At 29.5% G+C, this 15,310-nt stretch overlaps 2 protein-coding genes across 15 annotated transcripts in view; one reads left to right on the top strand and one right to left on the bottom strand.

The window, feature by feature from the left end:
* The window catches only part of Mitofilin (inner membrane mitochondrial protein mitofilin), a 52,983-nt gene extending 38,991 nt beyond the window's left edge, over positions 1 to 13,992 (bottom strand). For 3 of the 14 annotated variants that reach the window (XM_086917879.1, XM_086917872.1, XM_086917878.1), the window contains exons 1-10: positions 13,867 to 13,992; positions 13,416 to 13,501; positions 12,865 to 12,933; positions 12,340 to 12,555; positions 12,139 to 12,221; positions 11,836 to 11,943; positions 11,555 to 11,765; positions 11,051 to 11,462; positions 10,839 to 10,973; positions 694 to 922 (exon numbers count right to left, since the gene is read on the bottom strand). In XM_086917879.1, the coding sequence (XP_086774005.1) occupies positions 694 to 922; positions 10,839 to 10,973; positions 11,051 to 11,462; positions 11,555 to 11,765; positions 11,836 to 11,943; positions 12,139 to 12,221; positions 12,340 to 12,555; positions 12,865 to 12,933; positions 13,416 to 13,501; positions 13,867 to 13,920 (1,603 nt within the window). In that variant the 5' untranslated portion in view covers positions 13,921 to 13,992. The remainder of the gene's footprint in view (positions 1 to 693; positions 923 to 10,838; positions 10,974 to 11,050; positions 11,463 to 11,554; positions 11,766 to 11,835; positions 11,944 to 12,138; positions 12,222 to 12,339; positions 12,556 to 12,864; positions 12,934 to 13,415; positions 13,502 to 13,866) is intronic. The other 11 variants (XM_086917884.1, XM_086917876.1, XM_086917883.1 and 8 more) reach the window with 5 other exon arrangements.
* Positions 13,905 to 15,141, top strand: mRpL35 (mitochondrial ribosomal protein L35). The gene is made up of 4 exons (XM_012489852.3): positions 13,905 to 14,039; positions 14,389 to 14,539; positions 14,630 to 14,770; positions 14,839 to 15,141. The coding sequence occupies exons 1-4, from the start codon at positions 14,009 to 14,011 to the stop codon at positions 15,071 to 15,073; spliced, it is 558 nt and encodes a 185-aa protein (XP_012345306.2). The 5' UTR covers positions 13,905 to 14,008; the 3' UTR covers positions 15,074 to 15,141.
* The last annotated feature ends 169 nt before the right edge of the window (positions 15,142 to 15,310 follow it).

Below are 15,310 nucleotides of genomic sequence, written 5' to 3'. Positions count from 1 at the left end.
TTGTCCAAATTTAAAAATTGAACATTCTATATTAATCTAAAACATCCTATATTGGCAAATTTTTATCATTATTCTTTTTCTAAAATGAATCAATAAAAATTTGATAAATTAATTACATAAAAAACAATTTTAATCTTTCAGGCTATATAAACTTATTTAAGATTTTCATAAATCTATAGTTTCAATCTATACATATACAAGTCAAAATAGGGTCACAAGGTTTTCCTAAAATTGAATTTAAAAAAAAAAAAAAAACTACACTATTATTTATATAATGCTATATAAATAAAACAATTTTATGAAATACTTTTCAATATTTAAATAATTTAATATTACTGTGAAATTTTTGATGCAGATTAAAACTTAAAAAGACTTTAGCTAGATTTATTGAATTAAAACCATAAAATGGTTATTAAACTCATCTAATTTTTCTATTCTAAAATATTAAAAATAATCTTATTATTATCCCTATCTTTTAAATATTCTACAAAACAGAAAATCAAAGAAAAATGAACTCAAGCTCTTCTTTCTCTATACAACTATAATTAAAGTAATTATATTTTGAAACATACTTTTTACAATATTCAATTCTAGTTATATTTTGAAATACTTTTCTTTACCAAATTTATACAGTTTTTGCATTACGTTATTTTTCCAAACTATCAAGCTAAAGACATGCAAAAAAGTACTCACCCTTAAACGCAGCTTCAACGCCACGTAGCCTTCCAATGACAGCCGCGAGTTGTTCCTTGTGTTTTATACTGTCCTGCTCGGATTGCTCGTTGAGCGCACGTTGAAGATTCCTCTCCGCTTCTTCTTCCTTCAACGTGATCGTTTCCTGAAGATGATCGGCATGCACCTGCTCTTGCAATTTCAATTGTCGCCGCAGTTCATCGTCGAACTTTTTCTGCTCCTCCAACAACTGCAAAACAGGAACAAATTTTGATTAATCCTCTTTCAATCTGAATTTTCCATTTCTTACCGATTATCTGATTATTAAATTTTATTAGGCTATTTATTTTCGTTGATCATTTTTTGTTTTACTTAATTTTCTTATACTCGACGTGGTAAATTTTGCATAGTTTCTCTTTATTTTGAGTTATTGAAATGTCAAGGAAAGAGATAAAATTTTTGGAATTAGTAATGTAAATTTGAATAAGAGAGAATTAAAAAAATGAAATGAATCCTAAGATGCAAAGAAAGAAAAAATTGTGAACGCTGTTGAACAAAATTCTTATAGAGTTCGATAGATAATATCAAAAATAATTTGTATTATAAAACTCTTATCTCATAGAAATTTGATATTTTCAAAATATAAATATTTAGAATTTACAAAAATATCGCAATCAACGCATCTCAGACTATCCTTTTATTCCCAGTTATTAATAACTCTTGAACTGAATTCCTTTTATCAAATTAATATTTATTTGATTCACGATGGTAATAAAATCGTAATATTCAGTTGAAGGAACGGCGTTAAGAATTAGGAAAGCCTGGAGCGTAGCTCGATGTAGGACAAAGAATGACAGTCAACGAAACCGCCCCTTATATTTCAAAACATTGCTTTTGGGCAACGAGGGCGTAAACAAGGGAAAAAACGACTTGATTCTTCGAGTTCCTCATCCAGAGAACAAAAGTATACACGGGGTGTCTTGGAGTACGGGAAAATATTTAAAGAAACCGTTTGCGAGACCGTTTCCTCTGTGAAAAATGTCAGACATTTTTCCATCCTCGCTTTAACAATGAAAAAAATTTTTAATACAAGAATGAATTTAAAAAAAAAAATTATGAGATTAACTGTTATAACTATGTTCAATTAAAAATCAAATAAGTATTTATTATTATTTAAAATGAAATAAAATTTCGTGAATTCTATTTATATTCTGATCAAAGTTCATACATATGCTCTCTATCTTTGCTTAAAAAAATAAAAAGAATGTATAACTTTAAATAAAATCCTTGTACAAGAAAACAAAAAAATATTAGATATATTTTAGATAAAATATAAATGTATAAACAAACTGATATATATACTTTGAATAAGAAAAAAATCCATCCCAAGAGACAGAGAAATCAATCTTATTCTTGTTCAATCCATCTCCCTTCAGAAAAAATTCAAAAATCGAAACGATTGATTGTTTAACCAACGACCAATAACGAGTTTGACTAATAATTATCTGCGCCCCAAGGCTCCCCGCCCTTATTGACAAGCGAGCCAGCCAAGCATCTGCCCTAATATCCACAGCTTTCTTCGTCGTTCTCCGCTTTCGTTTTCCGCTTGGCGGGCAATGCACACGCCTGTATCCACCCTCTTCCTGTGCGAGGGAATATCGTGTCAATAATTAACGGTCGGCTGACTCGACAAGCAGCCATGTCGAGGGTAAGAGACAACAGGGAACAACGCTGGAGACTGAAGAGCACATACTTAGCCGCTAAATCCTTCGATCGGCCAATCCTGATCGACCCTACCTGAGGGGATCATCATCCTCGTATACAAGCATTGCAATTTTCCATCAACGCGATTGAATCAATTTTGCCGATTTAATCTTTGAAATTGGTTACGTGTAAACTATGAATATGAAAATTATTTGTCGTTTTCTTAGAATAAAAGTTGATTTCGTCGATTGGCAATGTTTGAGAAATCGACAGATTTTGTGAGAGTTATATCATGATCGTTGTTTAATATATTTGATTTAATAATATCGTTAAATTTATAATATAAAATAAGAACAAGAAAAGAATAAGAACTGCAGTCAGAAAATTACAATTAAATATATCAAGATTGATAAAAATAATATGTACACATTCTTTTATCCGTTACACAATTCATATAATAATTAATTCGATCCGTTATATTTTTTAATCGTGAAAATGAAGAAAGAAGAAGAAGAAGAATAATATACAACATTTTAAATATCAAGATCTTAAAATGCTTCTCACGAGCAGAGCTCAAATCAGACAAGAAACAACCTCTCCTAACAACCAAATCGGTTCCGAACAATTTCTCTCGAACACGTCGGACCTCCTCGTCACGGGGACAGCCCTTGTCTGTTCACGTAACTCGAAAATTCGTCATGTATTCCCAGGCGTGAAAATCGAACAGCCTCACCGAGGGGAACAAAGAAACATAGAAAACAGCAACAAAAAAAAAAAAAAAAAGAAACTAAAATAGAGAGAACGAGCCTCTCTGGAATACAATGGGCCATCGAATGCGTTTCCAGTCGAAACGAAACGAGGCGCGAAGGGGTTGAAAGAAAGAAAGAAAGAAAGAAAGAAAAAAGAACATCGAAAAAGAAAAGCGTGGAGAGAGAGAGAGAGAGAGAGAGAGAGCAGAAAAAAAATGGAAAATATGATTTCTGACACCTCGATGGTGTTTCTCACGGCGAGGAAATTAAATTAATCGGACGAGTGATCGCGCGCGGAGGCCAAAACGAAGAAAATAAAGAAACAACTGGGCGAACAAAGGGAGATTTTCATCGCGGCGCCGTGCGAGCCCATGTTAATCCGATGCATCGTTCTCTAATCCGTTTTGAAAAATCAAAAACCGGCCATCTGCCGCGATATCTGGTAAAACGGAATCGAAAGAATATCGGTTTAGTTTTCGGATTAGAGGTGGAAGAGAAGCTCGATTTCGCGAAAGCTTTCCATTTATGGAAACCAATCTGTGGAAGTTCCTATTTCAGATAAAGAAACGAAGAGAAATTCTGAAATGTGTTTATTGGTTTCGAATGCAGCGAGAGATGGAAACGTATTATAAAATGTGATATTTTTAATATTTTTTTTTTAGTACGATATGATTATCGTGCGAAATAAGTTTTGAATATTTTGATTTAAATTTTATCGAAGTGATATGATAGTAATTTTGCATTTTTTAATTTTTAAAAGATTGGAAAAATCATTATAGTGATTCATTTAGATGTATATGTGTATATGCATTGTATAACACATTTCATTGTTGAAATTTTTTATTGTAATTATATTGTTTTCCCTTCTTCAAAGATTGAATTTCTATCGTTACTCTCTCTATATAGAACATTCCCCCTTATATAGAATCTCCTCTACTGCATGGTAGAATTGCTTTCTCAAATGTAGAAATTTTTCTATGTCCCAATTTCATTACGGTTTACTGAACTTCGGAGAGCGATATTATCTCTCTTAGAGGGAAGACACAATTTGCAGAAGGTAAGTAGATTATTTTCTCACCACTGATTCTCGATGGACACTGTCCACGAAGTAGTTGGAACTGGAAGAATATCACTAAAAATGTTTATAGCTAATATAAATATTTTTCCAGGAATAATTTCGAAAAATACGTCTAATTAATCAATGATTAACACATGAAAGATAATTGAAGAATTTTCACTTTTTGGAAACTCTAACCCTACCTATTTTTCTCAATAATCGAAGAGGAAACGAATTCAAATATCCCTTGGAAAAAACGTCATATGGTCACCCATCCTTTAATGAAACCTTAACAAGTGACACTTCACCTAGAAAGCATCTATCATTGGCCAAATGTTTTACGCTATTTTCGAACTCAAATCGAAAACTCTTTAATAAAACATTTAAAGACAATATTATCCTAATTTTAAAAAATTAACTTCATAAACTGTAATTATGCAAATTATTTTTAAAAATAGCTAATTACAGTTTTTTTTAATAATGATATTTTTAGTAATGATTTTTTTAATAATGATTTAATAATTTTTTTAATAATTTTTTTAACTGTAATGTTATTATAGATTTCCAATTTTGCAACTTTATTATACAATCATATTTTTCTTCTTATCTAATCTCTATAATCTTTAATTATACTTTATTACATACTCATCCTCATGTATGCTATATGTGTGCACTTCTAATTATCTTTAAATATCAAATTACTTTAATTTCCACTATCTGAAATATTCAACATTCTAGATTGTGTATTTAATATCCCCAATTATTAAAGCAATAAATGAAACCAACATATCACATTTTAATCTAAATATTAATACCCATCGTATACATTTATAAATATTCATAAATATTATTTTACCTAACCTAGTATCCCTAACATTTTTTTAAACACTTTTTCCTTTACATTACTTGCATAAAAATATAATAATGAATTAATAACAACAGGAATCAAAAACAGGATGATCCAAAGGATGTTAATCCAAAATATCTTCCCAAAAATTCTGAAGCTTCGAAAAAGAACGAAACACATCATTCCTCCTCGTCCCCTTCGAAACTTTCAACATCCCGTGTTACGCACAGTTTGTCCACCTTCTTCGGGTACCTTAACGAAATCGAGTGTGGAGGGCGAGGATTTAATAACGCGAACGGGGCGTGGAATCGACTTGGAACGATCGATACGTCCATTTCCGATCGACGCTTGAAAAGATATCCGGCCGTAATAGTTTCGGTTTGACGGACTGATGGCCACGGGTCGAGAACCGGATCCCGATCCACTCTGATGCAACGAGTCGATATTTTAATATTCAACGGTCACCGATTCTCGGCCCTGTGAATCTCTAAATTGACGACGAGAGGGGGAGAAAAGGTAACCGATAGATAGATCGACAGGAGAATTTTTGACACTTCGATATCCTATCCAGTGGAACGAATTTTCTTCGAAATCTATCGTCGAAGTGACAATAGGAGGGCTGGATTAAAAGTCAAAGTTGGAAGAGTGGTTTTATTAACTTGTGTTTCTCGAAAGAATTTCCTGCTGAAAGTTTGTGTTTTTTAATTTATCGTTGATGGGATATTTAATGTATTACAGAATTTTCGTTCGATCTTCATTTTGAAAAATAATGAATATGGTAATAAATGTGATCGAAACGGGATTGGCCATTATCGAAAAGAATTATGATTTATCATATTTTGCAGCATTGTTTCGTCCTGAATATATTTGAAAGATAAATTATCTTAATATTTGTTATTTTATTACTTAAGTATTTGTTATCTGTTACAAATAATATGAAGATGTTTTTCTACAGAATTTCTATTTTCAAAAGCTATTTTTCTTTTAAATTTAGGTGTATATTTTTTGATCTGTGCAATTTGAAATAATCAATAAATGACGTGGTATAAATAAATCATTTAAAAATTTAAAATTTATTTTTTATTCCATCTGAGTAATTCTTCGTGTTTTTTTTTTTATTTCTGCTTTAATAAAAACTGACCAATCGAGTGAATGTAGCTAAAGTTACTGCAAAGAATAGAAAATAATATTCTTCTCGATACAGCTTTCTTTTTTTGCTAGTTATATAATTTTATAAAAAAAAAAAAAAGAATTTGTATTAAAAAAGTAGGTTAAAAATAAAGCGAGACTAATATCTCTTATTAACAAAATAAGATTAATTAAATTAATGAGCAGCGCATAGTAGGAACAGCAAGGGAAAGAATTTAAGTAGTATTAACCCGCATATAGTCGGACACGGTACTTCACAGCTGCCTGCGCAAATTCTGACAAAATTCATGCACCTAAATTTTTCACATTTTTTCTTTTTTTTTTTTTTTCCTTTTTTCCCATATTTCAAAAAGACTTTATCCAAACAAGAAAAAGAAAAAGAAAGGGGAAAATTATGTTACCGTGAATAACGTTTTTTGAAAAAAAAGTAACAGGGAATAAGTAAGATTAGCACAAAAGGACACGAACATAAATCGTGGCCGAAACCGTTCCTGCGAGAAAAAAAGATCATAAGACGTAAAAAAAAACTCAAACATCCGTTGCACGGCCATTTTTCACGGATTTTGGATGCTTCGAGCCGATCGATCTCGCAGATAATAAATCAAACACGACACGATATTCAACCCTTCAGATTTTTAGGCTTCTTTTTCTGTGATCTATTTAAATCACGTTGCAACATATGCAAAATAACACGAATGAATGAATTTATTATAAATTTTACTTTTCTTCCCCAACGATTTTTTGAATTTAAAAAATTCAAACTATTATTCACTTCTTTAGATAGAATACAATGCACTTTTTACCAAAATTAAATACTCTTCAAGAGTATTGCAAAAATACACTCTTTTCTCTCGTTTTATAATGTAAAACATAAGCCTCCCTAATTAACTGTACTCTCAATGAGTCGTACGTGAAAAAGAAATATTCGCATAACGAGATTTAAAAAGAATCGATAGACAGAATATTAACACGCAACAAGCATGAAGAATTCAATTCTAAACTCGACACTCTCCTAACCCAAATTTCCTTTCTTTAATTCGAAGAAAGTCGATCCAAATTTCCAACTCTGGGATAAATTGAAATCGCGTTAGGGATGATTTTTTCTCGCTGATATGCCTATGACTGGGCCCTGAATTATTCCATGTTACGGCCATAAACTTCGTAATGGGAGCAGAGGGCAACACGGGAGGACGATCGATTTTGGACGAAAAAAAAAAAAGGGAGTGAAAAGATGAAAAACGTTACCACGAATTACGAACTGGAAATTTTGGCTGGACCAAACTCGTTATATTCTTTTTTTTTTCTTTTACCAGAAGATTTGATTGTTTCAAAAGCAAATGAAAGATTCGAAAACGATTTATTATTATTAAACTTTCTTGAAACGTATATTGTCAGTTTAAAATATTAATTTTTCTTAGTAGTTTTTATAATTTAATACAGGCAATCAACTGCGTTAAATAATATGTTATCTTTCTTATCATTATCTTCTCTAACGATCTATTCCATTCGGCCAGTAATATTATCAATTCTCTCTGTATATAATAATATTCAATAGAAATAGAGTATATATTAAAAATAGTTAGAAATGATATCTGTTCTTCTTCTTTCGCGTAACGTCAATTTATTGTTCAATCCTTCTTGATGATATCGAGCGAAATAAAGGAGTAAAAATATCCAAACAAATTTGCATAAAAATCTATCCTTGACATCTATGTTGTCACATGATGACATATTTTTACAAAGAGGAATCGTGTTTCCATCGATACGGCGGGGATCAATATTCCTTTCGAATAATGATAAGGAATTCCGTTTGACGCCAAAATTTCTGCTCCGCATGAATGTTTAATTCATCGAGGAAGATGTTTGGAACAAAGAAGAATGCAGAAAACACCTTACCCGTATCCATAAAGAATGATGCTAAACGCACCCTTTGTGGCTGTGAATTGTTATTAAAAAGGAAGAAATTATCAGCTCGCATAATTAACGTGACAAAGTGTTTCTCAAGATTAATATTTTATAACATATGAGAATTTTGAAAGAATATCGATTGAGATTTGTTGTTAATTGAGAGAAACGAAAATAATGTTACGAACATATAAAAGAAACTATACCAAAGTCCTATTTTTCACGATAGGAATCTTTTTAAAAATTCTCCTATTTTTCTAGATTTATTATCGCTTTTTTTAAACCACATAGTGTTAACTAATTGTTGAGATCAAGATAAATCAATGATAACTGTAAACTATGTGTCCTTGATTATAGAAAAATAGATAAAAGTTGAGTAATTGATAAATACTGCAATATCTAGCAAGTAGTGAAATGACAGAAAGATTATAGAAGGAAAATTTAATTTGACAAAATTAAAATTGTCTGTCAATGTTTGGAATAAATAATTTATTGTTTAAGGAAAATTTTAATTTCTCGAAGAAAAATCGAAGATTTGAATAAAAGTGAAAATTAACAAGTTTTTAAGCTGTGAACAACAGCTTGTTGTTACAATTTCAAAGTATGTGTCCACATACTTACGAGCAAGACTGTACGTCAACTTTGTCCCTCATTTGGAGAAAATTGAAAACCTTTGAGGGGAGAAGCATATAACGTTAACTACGAAACTCTTGCCAACGAACAGAAGGAATATTTTATGCGAGAATGTTGAGTAACAATTTAGTAGGTCCACCCTTTCATCGTGGCCCATCTCCTCCACAGAGGTCTATAGGAATTTTCTGTCAAAAATTCTCTCTTCCCGTCGGCCGGCTTCCCTTTCCTCGATTAGGACACAGAAGAAATTATTCATGATGTTTCAAAATTCGCATATTCTTTCTACAATCTATTCAATTTTGAAACAAGATGTGAAACAACGGAGTAGATGTAAGTTTTCTCCAGAGGGAAAAGCGACTCGTCGATATTGCAGCAAATCATTTCGAGGGAACGAGTTTTGAAGCTCGTAAATGCATTCGAGTTTTGTCGATTTCGAAGATTTTACGATTTGATGTTATTTAGATTTTTCACAAGACGCAGAAATATTGGAAATACATTATTTTCTATCGAATTGTGTAAACTTATATTAATTGTATTCCAATAATAGTTTGATATTTGAATCATTTTATACATTTACTTTAAAATATAATTAATTTAATAATTAAATAAAAATAAAAATTTACTTTTAATTCTTTCAAAAATAGAATTGTATAATTATTTTTCAATAATAAAAAAAAAAAACTTGTCTTTATTCAGTGAGATTAAAAAATCATATGATATACAAATTTATTTCTGTTTTCCAAAAATATTTAATTCATGACAATATTTCAACCTAAATTGTATTAGAATAAATATTAAGAAAATTGGAGATTAATAAAAAAATATATATTAACTAATAAATACTAACTACAAATATTATGAAAATAATTAATTTTAGACAATATTACTAACCAATAAAAAATTAAAAAAAGATCCTCTTTAAAATCACTCACATCAACAATAATTGATACAATATTATATCTTTTTAAAATTAAAATACAATTAGATCAAGCTAATTATCAATAATTGAGTAATATAAAATAAATAACATAAAATTTCACATTTATTTCAATAATAAATAAGATAAAGTAAATAATAAATTCTTTTAATTTAAAAAATTGAATTAATTTTAATTATTAATAAAAATCCATTAATAAGAAACTAAAATTGAAAGTAAAATATATTTCAAACAGTAAATAAATCACTCTGTATATTTAGTATACGTCAATCGGTATACTATCATCCTAAATTTCCTCTACAATTCAAGCCAGAGTCGCAACTCGTAGCTCCAATGGAATCGAGGGCAAAGGACAAACTCCGGAGACAACTATGACGACAATAAGTCATAGTGATTCCTCTGAGCGAGGATATCTCGGTGTGACTAGACGCGTGCATACCGAATATACCGCAAGACTAGTCTAAAGAGATAATATTGCCTGCCTCTAGCGAAGTATTGGCATTGGGCCAAATGGAAATAGATAAAAAGCCCGAAGGGTGGCAGAATCATCCCTCCATCCCTCTTCACCCATCATCCTTTACCAAACGGACAGATATACATCCGTATACATACACAGAAGGAATATGAGATACGCCACACCTCTATGTGCATCCGTACATAACGACAGAGTGTGTTATGGCATAAGCCACAGTTCTTTTCCAATGCCAAATTCTATCGATATACCATGAATCCCTATGTATTCATCGTTTGCCTTTAGAGACAGATATCGATTGGAGGCCTATTCGTATTAATTTGAATCTCGTTTCATATGATTTAATAACAAGGATACGCGTTATCTCGACAGAGTTATTACCGAGGACGTTATTTTTTACACGCGGTTCGTAAATATCCCCACCAAAAGTTAACCACATAATTTCCAAACAATGCGTGAGAACATAAATTTTGAGTTTCCACGGCATTACACGTAAATTATTACACGGTCTGTTGCACAGCGGTTTTGAATTTTCTTTGACCTCGTTCGAAAGTTAAATATTATTTTATACGATAAATGCAACTATGGTATTGTAATATTTAGAAATAGCATGTATATATCAGTACAGTACAGATATATAATTTTCAGTGCAGTTACTGTTTGGTAATTTTCTATATTATCGGAATTTGGTGAAGTAATATTAATCCTCCTACCTTTTGACTGAACTCACTCTCATAGATCTGTTTCTCCTTGTCCAATTCAAGGCACACTAAAGTATGCAATCTTTCTTCAGTCATTGTTTCGCCCGTTGCCTTTAATGCTGCTCTGATTCTACTCTCGTTGATCGTCTGTAATGAAACACGAATCTTAAATTTATGAAACTTTATATTTGGATACTTAATATGAATTTTGTAATAATATTTACCCTTATTTTTTCCAATTCCCTCTGCAAGCTGCTTACTTTATTATACATGTGCAAGACAAACAAATCAAAGGTATTTTCATCAAGAGTAATTTTTTTTTCATGAATATTGATATTAGGAAATAGTATCTGAAGTTCTTCGTTAAGATTTTCACGAGCCATTTTGACTTGTTTCCAATAACGGTCTGCCATATTCCCACATTCTATTTCTGTTTGATATTTCTTCTTTGCTTCGTCCACATCATCCATGATTTTCTTAATGTTTCTTCGAGCAGCTGTTTTCATATGTGATGGCGCGTCAAATTTAGGATCTTTGATTAAATTATATATTTTATTGAGTGATTCAATTGCTTCGTTGGCGAGGTCTTCTGCTTCTTTAACGGCCTCCTTCTTCTTCTCAGTTGATTCTTTTAGTCTAAAAATATTTTAATTTATTACAAATAAATAATATTAAGTTTAAGAGAGTAATTTAAGAGAAAATTTTATACATATTAAGAAAAAAAATACCTGTTCCAAATGGCACTACCAACAGTAGCATGAAGACTTTCTACAACTCTCATCACATCTTTATTGTAATCTTGAATAACACATACTGCTTTCTGATAAGCTGCGATAGCTTTAGCTGCAGCTTCACCGCATGATGTTTCTAGTTCCACCAGATTTTCTGGCATTAATTCTTCAGGTACATCCTTAGGAGGCGGCGTAGGTTTTTCGGCAACTAGACATAATATTTATGTTTATTTACTGTTAAAAAAAAATTTGATATTATAATAAATTTAAAAACCTACCAATTTCAATTTCCTCTCCTTTTTCTTTACTTAATCTTATTTCAGCATAAGGTTCATTAATAGGTGGTTCCTTCTTATCAATGAGCGGTACAAAAGTTGGCTTTGGTGCTATAGTATACACGTTATTGTTAAATGTTAGTAAGCAAAATAATAACTATTCTAAATTAAAAACAATTTTATATAATAACAATAATTAGAATAAAAACAGTTTTTTATATACAAATACAAAATTTGATGTTTAGTAATTAAAGAAAAAAAGAAGGAAGGAAGGAAATAGATTTAGGAATTATTAATAAGGCTCACGTATATAATCTTCAATATGTTCACAATCTATTCTTTTCTGACCTGTTTGTTTTGGTTCTCCTCCAAAAAGGGAACTTATAATTCTGAAATAACAAAAAATAATAAATTATTTATATAAAATAATTCATTTATTTTATAAAAATTTAATATTAAATATTATTAAAATATTAATAAATTTAAATATTAAATAATCAAATTTACGTTTGCTTTAATGTTTCAAAGAATGTACGTATGAATTCAAAGTAGGATGATTCCTCCTGAAAGATGATCTGAATAGTCTTGTCTGTGCCAGGTATCCAACCTTCAAGATTTGCACGAAATTTTGGATCATGTTTTGCATAAAGCAATACACCTGATGCTCCTATTGCCACAGCAGTCAAAGTTAATAGTGTTTTTGTGGTTCCTCTGGTTTTCTCCCTTTAATAAATATTGTAATTTATATTAAATGTATTTGATAAACATTTTGATATAAAAATATTTTACAAATATATATATACATATATATATGAGAAGATTTATTAAGTTGATTTAGAAAAATTATAATTATTTACAGATTTGCCTTTTATTCTATGATTTTTATTTTATTTATTATAAAACATATTTATACATTCAATTTTTTAGAAAGAAAAAATTAAAATTTAATGAGTTCAATTATAATAACATACATATAATTTTGTTATATAATATGCATAATATAAAAATGTCTCACATTTAAACTTTCAATACCTTTTTGGTGTTTCAGTTGAATACTTATGTATCGGTATTCGAGATATAAGTTTGACATCCTTGGAAAATCTAAAACGCACAATTATGATCATAAAATTAATTCTTAAGTTTTTATTTTCATTAATTGATTTAATATTCATAATATCTTATTTAATTATATAATTTACATGTATATATTCATTTTTATTTCCAATATAATCATCAAACTATATAATAATTATATAATTACTATATAATAATTATATAATAAATCTGGAATAAATTTTTACAAAAAAGAAAATTCATATCAAACATTTAAATATGATAAAACTTGCAAAATCATTGAATAAAATAGGTTGTATCAAACATAACCTAAATTAAATCTAAATAAAAAATTTAAAAAAATTTTATATATAAAACTTTTTCTTAATGAACTTTTTTTTAATAAAATATTATTTATGATCAAGATAAAAACAACAATTAAATCCTCTTTTTTTAAAAAACAATTCAAACGACAAGTGTGACACTCGTAAAAATGTCTTACCAAACAATTGGAAAATTCGTTCACTCACCTACATTCCTGGTCGTATTTAATTCGTGCACGTGTCTCATAATACCTAGTTGTCAAATACAGTCTGGAGGATCCATTCTTTTTGACCTGAAAGATCAACGGTGGCGATGAAATCGTCTGGAATTATGTAAGCTCCTAAATTTAAGCCATCTTGTCACACGAGGCGGGCAACCTTGGTCTTGTTTGCAGGAATATTCACTGACAACTTGCAAAAACATTGTCATCATGACATGACTACGATTTTTCACGCAGATCACGAGTTATATCTCGTCAGAATAGCAGCAAACAATAACGAAATATTTAATATCAATACAGGAGACGACGCGACAGTAATGTCTATCAGCACATAGTGAACGATAGTTTTTTCTATAATTTCTTCATATTTTTTATCAAATTCACGTAACGCAAAATCACCAAATCAATATGGGTACAATCGCTTACTTTTTACTTACTTTACGTACCCTATTTAGACCGTTGCACGGAAATTTTAATCCAATTCGGAACATCTTTCGGGTGGCCGGTCAGGCAGCCAAAGGAAAAAGGGAACGACGGCACAAAACAGCTGGTTACCGACGGAACTAGAGGAAAAGAAGAATGTTGCGTATTGTTAGTATCGCTATTCGAGGTATGTAATAGAAACTTTTTTAGGAATTCACTAACACTCTTAATTTTATATTAAATGATAATTTAGTAGCTTCATTTTAAACTGTTATTCGTTTAAATTCAATAAGTCATTGTATAATAATCATTGCAACTTCATATGTTCTAGGTTATGTTCACTTAAATTGAATAGCCATTTTGATTTTCTGACAGAAGGAACATTATGGAATTGTAAACAAGAGCGCGCTTATTAAATCTATATATTGAACTTTAACTTAATAGAGCAATTAATATCTTATAGTTTAAATCAATTTTTTCATGGAATTTTAATTATTTATAATATAATTAATATTATTTTTGTATTTATATTTCAGCTTTGCATACCAATATCAATTTAACAAATTCTCTTGTTCCTAAACAATTACCTATTACACAATGTATTCAACAAAGATTCTTTGGAGCATTTTCTTCTACAATTTATAATTGGAATAATGTTTCTTATATGAAACAAAAGCCAATTCTTGGGTATGTATATTTAAAATAAATTATATATATATATATAAAAATAAATTAATATTATTTAATCTTGATAATTAATATAATTAATGTTCACAGTCACATACATGTTAATAACGTTGTACCTTCAACACTAGTACCTACAACAACTTCTGTCAGAACACTTATAAAATATTCTAGGAAAAAAGGTAAAAGAAAAACTGTGAAAACTGTGCTTAAAAGATTCTACAGATTAAATTGGTAAGACTTTAATAAGACTTTAGTAATGTATTTTATAATATTTATTAATATATGATATTTATTTATAGGGGTATATGGATCAGAACTATTGCTGGTCGTCATAAAAAATTATGGAAAAAAAATGCTAAACGGCGATATAAATTAAAACAGCATGTTTTTTGTAATGCAAAACAGTCAACTTTATTGGATAAAATGGTAAATCATTATTGGAAAAGACCACACTATTATGTAGATGACCCTTATACTCCATATCATACACGTGAAGAGTTTCCTTTCACAAGAAAACAACCAAAAGAATATTAAATAACATACAACTTTGTAGAAATTTTGTTGACAAATTTCTATTTAAAAATAAAATATTTATACTCCCATTTCCTTGAAAAATTATATCACTAAAAAAATTCTATCTATGAATATATTATATTTTATTTTATTTTTTTTAAATAAGTATAATATTCAAAATATTCAAAATTATTTCATTTACAATAATATCACAATTTATATCAAATTATAAATATTATATTTAGGATTAAAATATTA

This window comes from Apis florea, unplaced genomic scaffold, assembly GCF_048593485.1.
Source record: "Apis florea isolate Af1SG1 unplaced genomic scaffold, ASM4859348v1 contig_2272_pilon, whole genome shotgun sequence".
Lineage (NCBI taxonomy): Eukaryota > Metazoa > Arthropoda > Insecta > Hymenoptera > Apidae > Apis > Apis florea.
This window is presented reverse-complemented; position numbering and strand designations above follow the sequence as displayed.

What these genes read in the sequence shown, in the direction of transcription:
- mRpL35 (XM_012489852.3), top strand. Translation starts at nt 14,009, where the DNA reads ATGTTGCGTATTGTTAGTATCGCTATTCGAG. An exon ending in AAACAAAAGCCAATTCTTGG is followed by an intron (nt 14,540 to 14,629) that starts GTATGTATATTT and finishes TAATGTTCACAG; the next exon opens with TCACATACATGTTAATAACG. An exon ending in AGATTCTACAGATTAAATTG is followed by an intron (nt 14,771 to 14,838) that starts GTAAGACTTTAA and finishes ATTTATTTATAG; the next exon opens with GGGTATATGGATCAGAACTA.